The sequence below is a fragment of the Onychomys torridus genome, chromosome 3, assembly GCF_903995425.1.
Source record: "Onychomys torridus chromosome 3, mOncTor1.1, whole genome shotgun sequence".
In the NCBI taxonomy this organism is placed as follows: domain Eukaryota; kingdom Metazoa; phylum Chordata; class Mammalia; order Rodentia; family Cricetidae; genus Onychomys; species Onychomys torridus.
The window spans coordinates 134,697,120-134,711,138 of NC_050445.1; the positions used below are offsets into that span (position 1 = coordinate 134,697,120).

General features: G+C 40.7%; 1 protein-coding gene across 10 annotated transcripts in view; it reads right to left on the reverse strand.

Moving 5' to 3' along the window:
- The window catches only part of Erc1 (ELKS/RAB6-interacting/CAST family member 1), a 340,148-nt gene that overhangs the window by 243,877 nt on the left and 82,252 nt on the right, over window positions 1-14,019 (reverse strand). For all 10 annotated transcript variants that reach the window (XM_036180809.1, XM_036180807.1, XM_036180806.1 and 7 more), the window contains one exon: window positions 10,475-10,642. In XM_036180809.1, coding sequence (XP_036036702.1) covers window positions 10,475-10,642 — 168 coding nt within the window. The remainder of the gene's footprint in view (window positions 1-10,474; window positions 10,643-14,019) is intronic.

Sequence of the window (14,019 nt, forward strand, 5' to 3'; positions counted from 1 at the left end):
ATAAGCCACAGTCATCCTAGGGTCCCCCCCATTATATAGCCTCTCTGGTTCTGTGGGTTGCAGTCTGATTGTTCTTTGCTTTACATCTAGAATCCACTTATGAGTGAGTACATACCATGTTTATCCTTCTGGGTTTGGGTTACCTCACTCAGGATGATATTTTCTAGTCCCATCCATTTGCCTGCAAATTTCATGCTGTCATTGTTTTGCTCTGAATGCTCAATCATACCACAAAGATACATGCTCAACTATGTTCATAGCAGCACTATTTGTAATAGCCAGAACCTGGAAACAACCTAGATGCCCGTCAACTGAAGAATGGATTAAGAAAATCTGGGGCCATTCTTATGCAAACCACCCCAAATATATGTGTACATGTGAAGGTCAGAGGACAACCTGCATGAATCAGAACTCTCCTCCCACCTTGTAGGTCCTGGAGACAGCTAGGAAATGAACTCAGTTGTCAGATTTGGTGACTAGTGCCTTTATCTACTAAGCCATCTCACCAACTTAAGTAAACTTGTTTGGTTGGTTGGTTGGTTGGTTTTTTCCAGATAGAGTCTCACTATATAACCCTGACTATCTTGGAACTATATTGCAAATCAGAGAACACAGCCTATATGGCTTTAATTTAGGAAGATTTTAAAGTTTCCTTTGTGTACATGACTAATTTTTATGACTGTCTATGAGTTATAGAAAATAGTGCTTATCCTCTGCTGGCATAGTCTGCAAACACATATTAGTTTGAGCTTATGTCTTAGTCATTGCTCAATTGTTGTGAAGAGACACCTAAGAAGAGACATGGCAACTAAGAAGAGAGAGACACTGGGTACGGCTTGTGTTTTTGACACCCCAAAGCCCACCTGCAGTGACACACTTCCTCCAACAATATCACACCTACTAATCCCTCTAAAGTAGTGCCACTCCCTAATGACCATGCATTCAAGTCTATGGGGGCCATTGTCCAAACTACCACAGCTTGTCAAGGTTTTTAAAAATTTCTAAGCTGTTGATTCTCTACTGATCAAATTGTCAACAGTGCAGATTCAAATGACTACCTGTAATCACTGATTTAGTTACCCAAATTGCTGCTTAATATATTTACAAGCAAAACTGTTCAAAATTATATTTTCATGATCTATTATTCCTCTTATCAACAAGTAACACTGTTTTCTGTGCCTTAAAAGATTATTAACATTAAAACCTAACTGTGGGTCATGTTTTCTTATATACCGTTATTCCCAAACAGCTGGGCTGGGGACGTGGCTCAGTGGTGGAGCACACTCTTAGTGCTACCATAGGTAGTACCAGCACCACTGAAAGAAATACCTTCTTCTCTTTACTTTTCTCTTCTTAGACAAACGTTAAGTGTTAAGGTATACAAGAGAAAGGTATCTACAACTAACTGAAAAGGCTGGAGCACCTATGGAATTTTACAACTACTCAGGCAGAAATAGCTCAAGGAAATCTGCAAGGAACAGAGTGAGCAAGTACAAAGGACATGAACCCATCCAAGCTTTAATATTCACATGCTCAAATATAATGTATTTTAAAAACTTCTTTGGATTGCCTTTATTCTTTTACTGGTTATATTAGCAACAAAAATATGGAATTCTTCATAAATGTATAGGTCATATTTGCTCAGAGGCCATACTAAAATCTGTCTCATTCAAACCCCAGTGTACGTGCTGTCAAAGCCAGAACTCTACTTTTGAACTGTTTCGTTCACCTAATAGGCCAGAGCATAGTTATCTTCTTTAGTCCAAGATCTTTATTTTATTCTAACTTTAACTCATTTGTACTTACGGCCTGTTAAGACTAAACTGTAAAGAAAGTCACCTCACACCTCACACCCCCACTCCCAAGATCATTTGTTTGGACACCTGGTCTCTAGCTGGTGGCTCTGGTTTGGAAGGCTAGAAACTTTGGGACATAGAGCTTAGCAAACAGATGCCAAAAGGGGTGGGTCTTGAGGGTTAGAACTCAGCCCTCCCTCCACCCAGAGCTCTCTGCTTCTTGTCACCACAATATAACCAACAACCACTATTAATACCATGGACATAGCAGCTCCAGTCATCATGTCTTCCCTGCACCATGACAGACTTCATCCTTTAAACCAGGAACCAAAACAAATCCTTTCCTACACAAGGTGCTTTTGTTAAGTAGTTAGCCACAGCTACAGGGAACGTAACCGATCCATCACCTTTCTCATTCCTCATACTTATTTCAGCCTTCTGCTTCCATGTCTCCACATATTTCTAGCGCACTCTCTACTTTTTCCTGTCCTCAATCAGATAAAGTGAGTACAGTGTGCCAGGTGGTTTCAACTTTGATTTCAACACTCGGGAGGGAGGCAGAGGCAGAGGCAGAGGCAGGTGGATCGCTGTGATTTCGAGGTCAGCCTGGTCTACAGAGCTAGTTCCTGAACAGCCAGAGCTACACAGAGCAGCCCTGTCTTGAGGAGAAAGAGAGGGAGAGAGAAGCAAGTACTGTGCTAAGAGTTCCACACTTATAAACTGCACTGTGAGTCTCGAGATGGGGGTGGTGTGCTAAAAAAGGCTTTCCACAGAGCTACAGCCCCTGCCCAAACATTCAAACACAGGAGGTTATGGGGGCTGTTCTCATTCAAACCCCCATAAACCATGTCCCAAACAGTAAAGCAGAAAGCAACTGGGAAAGACACCCAATGTTACCCTCTGGCCTACATGTGTACATGCACACGTGTGCACACACATACAAATTCTTTAAAAAGGCACAGAGTGGTAGGCCAAAGGTGGGTAGTCAAACCAAGTATTGTATCTCAACTCCAGCACTGGAAGTCCTAGAGCTATAGGAGCTCTTTACTCTGGACTGGATACTAAAAAAGCTGTGGCTACTCATGAAAAAAGAGCCTCTTCCTCCTACTGTCACTAAGTGTAGATGATAACGCCACCTATAAACAGTTCTAAAATACATTTTCTTGAAGGGAAAAAAATTACTTCTTTGAAACAATTAAGATATTCATTATTTTAATTTATCAATAAAATCAGCTCTGCTCCACACATTGAGGTGTACCAAAAAAATAAATCCAATGACAGGCATAGCACCATGATTTAGGAGAAGGAAGTAGACAATAGATATTATACAATAGAAGAATTGCTGATAATACAGGAGCTATCAGTGAGAGTAAGATGGTATGTCAACAAAAATAGCACATTATTAATTCATAGAAGAATTCTCTATAAAAGTGACAAAAACGTGTATCTTGCCTAACTCATGCTAATACTATATAGCCTCAATCAAAATATCAGGACCTGGCAAAGTGTGGACAAATTCTTTGCTGGAATGTAACAGAAACGGCCTTTTGTCCAATTCCATACTGTGGTGGTTTCCATGAACAATGTTCTCCATAGGCTCTTGTATTTGAACACTTGTTCCCTAGTTTGTTACGGTTTGATGCTGAATGTTCATCCCCCAGCTGGTGGTGCTCCTTGGCAAGTCTGTGGAATCGTTAAGAGGCAGGGAAAGAGGAAGAGAAGTAGATCTACATGTAGGGGCAAGCATCGGAAAGCTGAACTGGCCACTGGTTCCCAGTCGGCTCCCATGTGAACAGCCTCTCCCAAGAGTTGTTGTGGTATGCCTGCTCTGCCATCGTGGACTCTTTACTCCTTTATGCTGTTTCTTTCTGTCAATGACTGTGATGTGACACAATGGTGACTGACAACAGTGAACTGGTTCTGAGAATGAGGGCTGTTCCTGTCACACGTCTAACCATGGGGTTCACGGGGCTTTTGAGCTTGTGACAAGAATTTAGAAAGGTTTGGTGATGCAGGCCAGGAAAAGCCCCAGGACACCACAAGCAAAGCCTAGTGAGTGAGATATTCTAGTGGGAGTCTGTGAGGTCAGAATGCAGACAGTAAAGACTGCGCTCCTAAGGCTTCAAATGAGAGCAGACTATACATGTATTAGTTACTTTTCTGTTGCTGGTATAAATTTTTCCTGACCAGAAGCAACTTAGAGGAGAAAACTGCTTATTTTAGTTTACAATTCCAGAGAGGTCACAGTCCATCCTGACAGGGAAAGTATGGTAGCAGGCATGTAAGGTGACACATCCTGATGATCAGGAAACAGAAATTCCATTTCATCCATACTCTGGAAGTGGAAAGAACAGGAAGCAGAGAAAAAGAACAGGAAGTGGGACCAGACTATAAAACCACAAAGCTAGCCAGGTGGTGGTGGCGCGCGCCTTTAATTCCAGCACTCGGAAGGCAGAGCCAGGCGGATCTCTGTGAGTTCGAGGCCAGCCTGGGCTACCAAGTGAGTTCCAGGAAAGGCACAAAGCTACACAGAGAAACCCTGTCTCGAAAAACCAAAAAAAAAAAAAAAAAACCCACAAAGCCTGCCCTTTGTGGCATACTTCTTCCTTTCAAGGGTCTAAAGGTTCCATAACTTTCCCAAACAGCAACACAAATTGTGGACCAAGTTCAAACACATGAGCCTAGAGGGTACATTTTTTATTCAAATTACCAAACTACAGAATTGGACCAAAGAATATCTGAGTGACATTCCTGCAAAAAATTTGTCTATATTTTGCCTGGATGCTGAAATTTTGATGGAGGACACATTCAAAACTAAAATACTAATTAATCTTGAGGAAATTTGCTGGCTGCTTTAAGACAAGTTTATAGTGAGAATTGGGACCAAAACGCAGAACAGAAAATGCAAAAAATGTACAGTTGGACTAGAAAAGGAGCACATTTAAGGTGGCAACGAGTTATTTGCTGAAAAGATTAGCGCTGTTAAAAAGAAGCCAAGTGATGTGCACCAGAACAATAGAAAAGGTACCTTTCAAGGCATTTCAGGACCTGTCAGCATCACACCTATCCAAGGCTTCAAAGTGCAAATTCTTAACCAGCCAAATGCTGCTAGTTTCTGGTCTTCACACCTTATGTAATCTTTCTACTTTCTGCCATCACTCCCTGGGATTAAAGGCTGGATTTCTGGGATTAAAGGCGTGGGTCACCATGCCTGGCTGTTTCTAATGTGGCCTTGAACTCAGAGATCCAGAGGTATTTCTGCCTCTGAAATGCTAGGATTAAAGGTGTGTGCTACCACTGCCTATCCTCATGTTTAATATTGTGGCTGTCCTGTTCTCTGACCCCAGATAAGTTTATTTCGGGGAACACAATATTTTGAAGAACACAATACTACCACAAGGTCTTGTTTTAGTTATATCCCTCCTTTCTATGTCCCCATTCCTCTGTTTTGAAATGGGAATGCTTATTCAGGGCCATTGAACAGTGGAAACATATAACTTTGTTTGGTTTTTGTTTGTTTTACATGGACCATTTATTGGACTTGAGTTCTTAGTCAGTATATGAAAAAAATTAGCCTTAACTGAATTTATCACGGATGGGTATTAGGCAAGCAGTCAAATTCAGGAATACAGAGTGCCCTCCTCCCCCAATACTGGCTCCTCTTCAGAAGTACTTGCATTATCATTCATGTTTGAGTTCCTCAATGAAAAACTGAGGAGCTGAAAAGTACCTTGGCTGCCAGCGTCACAATGGCCCATTCATGCTCCCTTTCCTTACGTTAATGTACATGTTATGATGTCGTAATCTCTCTGAAATACTCCAAGCCTTTGGAAGTGAAATCCCACATCAATATCCAGCTTGGCAGCTCTCCCAGCTCAACATCCATCAGTTTCTTCTTCAATCAGCGGTACGAATGACTCCATCTTGGACTTCTGGTGTCCCCAGATGCCCAGGGTTTTGTTTGTTTGCTTTTCAGACACCATGTAGCCTAGACTGACCTTGAACTCCTGGCAATCCTAAAGCCCATTCACTCAAGAAGTAAGACTAGCCATACAAACCACCACACCTAGTTTATAATCCTTTCTTTTTGATATTTCAAGAGCTGGTGTAACAACTAAGAGATTGCTTTGAGTCTCAGTTGGTACTTTTGAACGATGCTGGAAATGTTGAGATTATGAGAGACTCTTAAGATTAGACTAAATGCATTTTGCATTTTGTATTATGAGAGCACCAAGGACTTTGGTTGGGGTGGGGTAGAGATAGAAAAGGAGTAGAATGCTATAATTTACGTCTGAAATGGCTATATCAGAAACTGGTGGTAGAATTTTGGGAGGCTATGAAACCTTTAAGAGGTGAGCAGTCTGTCTGGTAGAGTACAACAGGAGGACCTTTGACGGTGACACAGGGCCCAGTTCCTTTGCACTCTCTGAACCCTGGTTTAATATATGCTCACAGCACTATGAACTCTGAACTCAACTGTTCCACTATGCTTTCCCCACCATGATGAACTCAGATTCTTTGAATCCATGAGCCAAAATAAATCTGTCCTTTATTACGTTGTTTCTGTGAAGTACTATGGCCATGGGGATGCTAAAGCAACTAATGCAGGAGCAAATAAAACAGCTGATATCAAATAAAGTATTGCAAGTCAAACAGAGTGGTACACATCATTAATCTCGGGAGGCAGAGGCAGATGGATCACTGTGAGTTCGAGGCCAGCTTGGTCTACAAAGCGAGCTCCAGGACAGGCTCCAAAGCTAGAGAAACCCTGTCTCAAAAAACCAAAAAAAAAAAAAAAAAAAAGATATATAAATTTAAAGAGCTGGGCGGTGGTGGTGCACACCTTTAATCCCAGCACTCAGGAGGCTGAGGTAGGTGGATCTATGTGAGGTTGAAGCCAGCCTGGTTTACAGGGTGAGTTTCAGGACAGGCTCTAAAGCTACACAGTGAAACCCTGTCTTGAAAAACCAAAACCAAAACAAAACAAAACAAACAAACAAACAAAAAGAAGAAGAAGAAGAAGAAGAAGAAGAAGAAGAAGAAGAAGAAGAAGAAGAAGCAGCAGCAGCAGCAGCAGCAGCAGCATCATCCTTGTATGTTTAGGAGAGAAAAATGTAATAAACCATCTACTCTAGCCAAAACAACTTTAGGAACAGAAGACTAATTATCTTTATTTTATAGATGAAGAAATAGAGGCTTAAAAATGGGTTAAAAACCAACTCCTATACAGTCGCTTAATAATTAATACAGAGGGTTAGCAACAATTCTAGGTCTAACCCAAAAGCTCTATTTTTTTTATTTTTTTTATTTCTTTTCTTTTTTGTTGATTCAAGACAGGGTCTCTCTGTACAGCTCTGGCTGCCCTAGAACTTGCTCTGTAGACCAGGCTGGCCTGAAACTCACAGAGATCAGCCTTGCCTCTAACTCCCAAGTGCTGGGATTAAAGGCACTCAACCGCCACCCCCACCACAACCCCAACCTCTGTCGTTTTTTTTTTTAAAGTACTTTTTATTATGTTATAATTTCATACATATATATACAAAGTATCTTGATCATATCAGCCCAACTCCCCTTTCACACTCCCAAGAAGCCCCCTGAACATGTAGCCCTCCCATAGTCACGTTTTTTAAATAATCCATTGAGTCCAATTAGTAATGAGCAGGAACAACCGACCAGCACTCACACCCTCCCAGCAGCCATCAAGAGCTCCTAACTAGCAGCATAGCTTCATGGGCTCTGCCAGCATCTGCACTGGGCTTATTGACAGGCTTGATCTTGTGCAACTAAACCTATACTTTCAACTATTTTTTAAAGATTTATTTATTTATTATGTATACAGTGGTTTGTCTGCATATGCCTGCATGCCAGAAGAGGGCACTGGATCTCATTATAGATAGTTGTAAGCCATGTGGCTGCTGGGAATTGAACTCAGGACCTCTGGAAGAGCAGCCAGTACTCTTACCCTCTGGGCCATCTCTCCAGCTCTCAAGTATTATTTCTACTAAAGTTTGATCACTTCTGTGAAGGTCAACAGATTAAATGAGAAATTTATAATTAGAAGCAATTTCAATAATATTGTACAGTGCTGAACACCAGAAGGCCTCATCCTAGACAGCCAGAAGATGGAAGGAGGGGATACCACACACACCTTTCCCCAGATCAATGTTTTCCTTGAAGAATTTTTTAATTGAGGGGTTGGGAAATAATTTACTCAGTAAAGTGCTTGTGAAAGCATGAGAACCTGAGTAAAATCCCAAAATACATCTGTAACCTTAACACTGAAGATCCCTAAGACTTGCTGGTGTGTCAGCCTAGCCTAACCATCACGCTCCAGGGCAGCCAAGAGCCTGCCTGGAATAAACAAGGTAAAGGGCACCTGAGGAATACCTCAAGTTGGCTTCTGGCCTCCACACATGTACACATACAAACACACCCACAAGAATGCACATGACACATACACATGCAGAGGAACTTTTAAAAGCTCCATGATCCCTGCTCTTTTCCATATGTTTAATTCATTGGTTTCCACATTAGATCAAGCAGCTGTAATAAAGTGGACAAAATCAATTTAGAGAAAATATGACAGCCTTCAAGGAACTGGTACAAACTGCCTTTTATTGGGCTCTAACAAAAGAAAGTTGCTTAGGGAAAAAAGTGTTATCAAATGTCACTAGAGAAATTATTTGGAAACAAGTGATAATAAATAAATGTATTAAATTCTTAAAACCCCCCAAATTCATAAAGAGGCTAACTTTTACACCCTTAACAGTTAGGATGAGATGGTGTACTGGAGCAACTGTCAACTAACTTACAGAGGTAATCCCTTGAGCCTCAGCTACTACCCTGGCTAGAGACAAATATACAACCATTCAACAGAGATAACAAATGCAGTCTTTACCATCCACGGTAGAAGAAACCCATCTGTGTAAGACCTAGCTAAGAAGATAATATTGAGGCTGGGTACAAAGGGAATAGTGGATTGCCAGAGATGAAATGTTATTTATCAGACCATGACAAACTTTTACATGTTTGTCATTAACCAACTGCTTGATGGCTGACTTGCATCTCAAGCTAACAGTAGCAAACTGGAAGTGAGGCAGACCTTTAAGACACAGGCACCGCCTTCTGAATTTTTTGTGGCAATGCATGTTCAAGTTTCAAAAACAAAAACCCTCTTTATAAATGAAGAACTGAAGGTGATATTTTCCATATTATTTCATATTTGAAATTTCTTAAGTAAATCCAAAATCAGCCCAATAAAAACACAGAAAGAGCAGAACTTCTTTAAAAATTATGCCATCGGGGCTGGCAAGATGGCTCCCAGGGAAGAGATGCTAGAGTGAACATTTGATGACTTAGATTCTTAGATTCCACAAGGTGGCAGGAGAACATCAACTCCCAAGAGTTGTCTTCTGATCTCACTCACAAGCATGCACATGCAAATACATACACATGTACACATACCCAAATAAATACACACATAAGTGTGTGTGTGTATGTGTGTGTGTGTGTGTGTGTGTGTGTGTGTGTGTGTGTGCGCGCGTGTGTGTGTGTGTATCACTTTACACATAATGCAAACTAACCAAGATGACTGCTATTTATAATTTACCATGGATAAGAATGAATACTTCTCTAGGCCTGAACTTGTAGGTATGGGAGAACTGACCCTGAGGATGTGAAAGTGGAAAAACTGGCCCCACCCCTTGCTCATCCTTACAAGGGGTGACCTAGCCAGGGCAATTCAAGAGAGCTCATCCTGTTGATGAAGACGGGAGAGCTGGCGGGTTGAACAACCCTGCAACTACCCAGGCCCAGAACCAGGTTATGAGTTGGCCCACCCCAACTTCCACCCCATCTGTGAGCTGCGGGAGCACAGGAAGGGCCTGGGCCTGCAGACCCAAAGCTGCAGGATCTCCACAGCACAGGGCAACAACAGGATATACAAGAGGAATCCAATGAGGGCCCAAGCCCAGCATCGATAGTTAACAGAAACCAAAGACCTCGAACCAGACCAATGACCCTGCAATGAACACTTGCAAGTAAAGACAAACTAAAGAGTTTATGTCTCACTGTGTCACACTACAGTTTCCATGATGAGACTGATTTTTCTTTTTTTCTCTTAAACTTCATTTTATTTAAGTGGGGGGGGGGGGGGAGGGGTTGAAAGGTCAGAGGGCAGATATGAAGGGACGGGGAAATAAATGGGATGAAGATGCATGATGTGAAAGACACAAAATAAAAAAAGAACTCAGGCTGAGCAAGTCATGAGGAGCAACTCAGTAGGCAGCACTCCTCCATGGCCTCTGCATCAGTTCCTGCCTTGAGTTTCTGGCCTGATTTCCTTCATTAATGGTCTGTAACCTGAGAGCTGTAAGCTGAAATAAACTCTTTCACCGCCCCCCCAAAGAATTAATGCTTCTTAATCTAAATGAAATCCGATATATTTTTGTAACTATCTTCTCATTGGAATGACTTAAAACACAGTTTGAATGTGGTACAACTCCTAATACTAAAAATTGTAAAAGAAATAGCATCTGTTCTAATTAGACCTAACAATATAAAGAAAACGGTTATTTTAGCTCAACAAATGATTACATGACTCTTAAACATAACAAATATATAATATGATAAAACTAGGACTGGACTGAATCCCAAACAAATCACAGAACACTCTTTACCTCGGTCTGCAAGATGGCAGCCCTTTGTTCCTTAGCAGTGAGGGACTCCTTTAGCACCTCAATATGTTGCTTACTGTCTGAGAATTGGTTCGTGAGAGTTTCTAGCTTTGTTTGTAAGGCTAGTAGTTCAGTGTCCTTTCTGGACAACTCTTGCTTCACCTGGCCAATCTGGAAAAGAAAACACAACATTGTAAGGAAAAAAGAAATTACACAACTACCACATAGCTGGACCTCTGGCAGATTTATGACAAAGATAGGAAACTAAATGCAAAATTGACTTTATAAGGTAGAAATGAGGGGCGGGGGGGTGACTTTAACAGTAAAGCACTTGTTAGTAGTCCTGAGTTCCTAGGCTCATCAAATAAATAAATAAGATAGGGCATACTAATCTTTTAGTGCCATCTAATACTGGATGTTCCTTACCAAAAACTAAGTTTACTCAACAAACACAGAAACTTCTAATCTTCAGTTACTGTCTCTAAATAGTTTCTGAAACTCCTAGTCCAGTGGTCCTCAACCTTCCTAATGCTGCAGCCCTTTAATACAGTTCCTCATATTGTGGTGACCCCCAACCATAACATTATTTTTGTTGTTACTTCCCAACTGTAATTTTGCTGCTGAGCAGTGTTTCAAATTCCAAGACCATGAGAAATACGTTTTCCGATGGCTGTGGCCCACAGGTTGAGAACCACTACCTTAGGGGGAAAAGACGGAGGAAGAAATTACAGTTCGACCAGACCAGGCAGCATTCATCACCTAAACACCACTTCATTTTGTCGAGCCTCCATCTCCAGAAGACTATGGGTCACAGGCAGGATTAGTGGGCACGTAAAACATGAGGGGAAAAGTAACTTCATATTTCTACTGAAAGTAAATTCAAATCCTAGTTTTATGCTTCTTTGGTTTTCTTTCTCAAGAAAAAAAAAAAAAAGCTTTATCTTAAGAAGCTAGGCTACATGTGGTGGTGCACATCTGTATCCCAGACAGAACAGGCAGAAGCTGTTGGATCTCTGTGAGATGCAAGCCAGCCAGCAGTATACAGCGAGACCCTGCATCATGAAAACAGGAGGAAACCAAACTGCTTTCAGTGTTAAGGCACTAGAGAGATGTTTTCTTTAACCAAAAAAAAAAAAGTCACCTGTTTAATCAACTACACACACACATCATAGAGCATAAACAGATGAACACAATGGACTTAAATGAAGAATGTGTAAAGTTCTCACTAAGAGAATCTACACGTGGCGTCTGAAGTTTATCAGTCTGAATGGGCAACTCATAACTCTGCAGACCAGGCTGGCCTCAAACTCAGAGTCTCTGCCTCATGAGTGCTGGGGTTAAAGGCATGCATCACCACCGCCTGGCTCCACAAAGTTCTCTTAATAACAACAAATATTTCCTCTTGAACATTTTCTTTTTATCTCTATTGTTCCTAAGCATTTATGTATTTCCGCATGTGTACATGCATGAGTCAGAGACAGAGACAGAGAGACAGAAAGAGAAAGAGAGTGCCTTATGTGCCCCAGGCCAGCCCAAACTGACTATGTAGCCAAGGCTGGTCTTGAACTCCTGATTGTCTTGCCTGTATCTCCTAAGTGTTAGGATTACAGGTACACATCCAATGAGTACAGCAAATGTGTGCAATGTTATGTCTGCATGTACACATGCAGAGGCCAAAGGTCAATGCTGGGTGTCCCACTCTATCACCTTCTGCCTTACTCCCTTAAGAATGGTTCTCTCACTGAACCTGAAGCTAACCAAACCCTGTTGATCCTCCTGTCTCCAGGTCCCTATAGCATTGGGATTACAGACACATGCAACCACATTTGGCTTCTTACATGAGTTCTGGACATTTAAACCTAGGTCCTCATGCTCACACAGCAAGTGTTCTGATTCACTGAGCCTTCTTAGCCAATGCTGTTCCTAAGAATTGTATTTGTTTTTATTTTTTTTCAAGACAGGGTTTCTCTGTGTAGCCCTGGTTGTCTAGAACTCACTATATAGACCAGGATGGCCTCAAACGCAGAGATCCATCTGCTTCTGTCTCCCAAGTGCTGAGATTAAAGGTGTGCATTAACACACCCAGCCACATTCTTTCCTATTTTGAACTCATTAAACTTTAAAAGAAAAAAGGATTTAAAAAGAAATTTGTCTTATGACATTTTCTGATTTTATAATAGGTTTACCATCCAGGAAGTAACTACAAGACAGATTAACTACTGAACAGAAATATAGTAAGTCAGTAATTTTTATGGCAGATGAAACAAAATTCCTTGAGTTTTAGAAAACTGAGTATCTCTAAAATATTTTACTACACTAATCTTAGGTTAAAGGGAAAAGGTTTCTTAAGCAATTTCATGAGAAGAAACTACCTTAAAATTAGACTTCTAGTTTGGGAACATACCTCAGTGGAAGAGTTCTTACCTAACCAAGACCCTACATTTGATCCCCCCCCACCCCCGCCAGTAAAACAACAACGAAAGGAAGGAAGGAAGGGAAGAAAAGGGAGGGAAGGGAGAGAGGGATGAGTGAGGGGGGAGGAGACAGAGAGAGAGAAGAAAAAAGAGGAAAGAAAATGAAAGAAAAAAAGAAAAGAGAGGAAGGAAAGAAGAACCAATTAGACTTTTAAGAGTCACTAAAATCATTTCTCTTTCAATAAGACAAGCATTTTTCTATACACATGAAAACTAGTTACTGATATGCAAATACATAAGGATGCTAGTTCTAACTCTTTACCAACAACAATAATACATATTAGTATTATTCCATATATAATATATAGATTGGACTACCAATATATTTATTCTATAAATAAATGCCCAGAATATTCAAAGTATTATTACTTTCTCAGGAAAGAACTATGGTTTAAAGGTATCCAAATTTCTGGATCCATCTAAACATAAGTCAAAAATAAACAGAAGCCAGGCATGGAGATACACACCCAAAAATCCCAATGCTAAGGAGGCTGAGGCAGAATCCCAAGTTTGATGACTATCCTACATAATAAGGTCCTTACTCAAAATTCTAAAATATACACATGCATGGAGAGAGACGTCAGTTCTGCACAGGACTGCCGTTTCCTTACCGTGTGCATTATTAAATGAGCTCTACATGGTGCTACACAGACCCTTAAAGACTGAGAAAGAAAACATTTTAAACTAAAGAAAAACTTAGAAGCATGACTCTTCCTTCTAGAATGCCCAGGAGAGAGAACTAGGTGAGGAGCACATGGAAGCAGTTAGCTGCTGAAGAGATCAGTAATGTTATTCTCTACACCTTGGTTTCCCAACTGGCAATGGAGAAATTATACCAAAGCCTCATACTGTTCAGGAACTCAATAAAATAATGTAAGAGATGTAATTGGACTGCTGTCTGATATGCATAAGTGAATAGTAGTAGCTAAGAAAAAAAGGAAATTTAGATCTCTTCCAAACATAGTATTTTACTTTTTAACTTACAGTACAAACTAGCCATAAATAGGAAGCACATCGAATTATCAATTTATTTTTTAAAGATTTATTTATTATGTATACAGTGTTCTGTCTGCA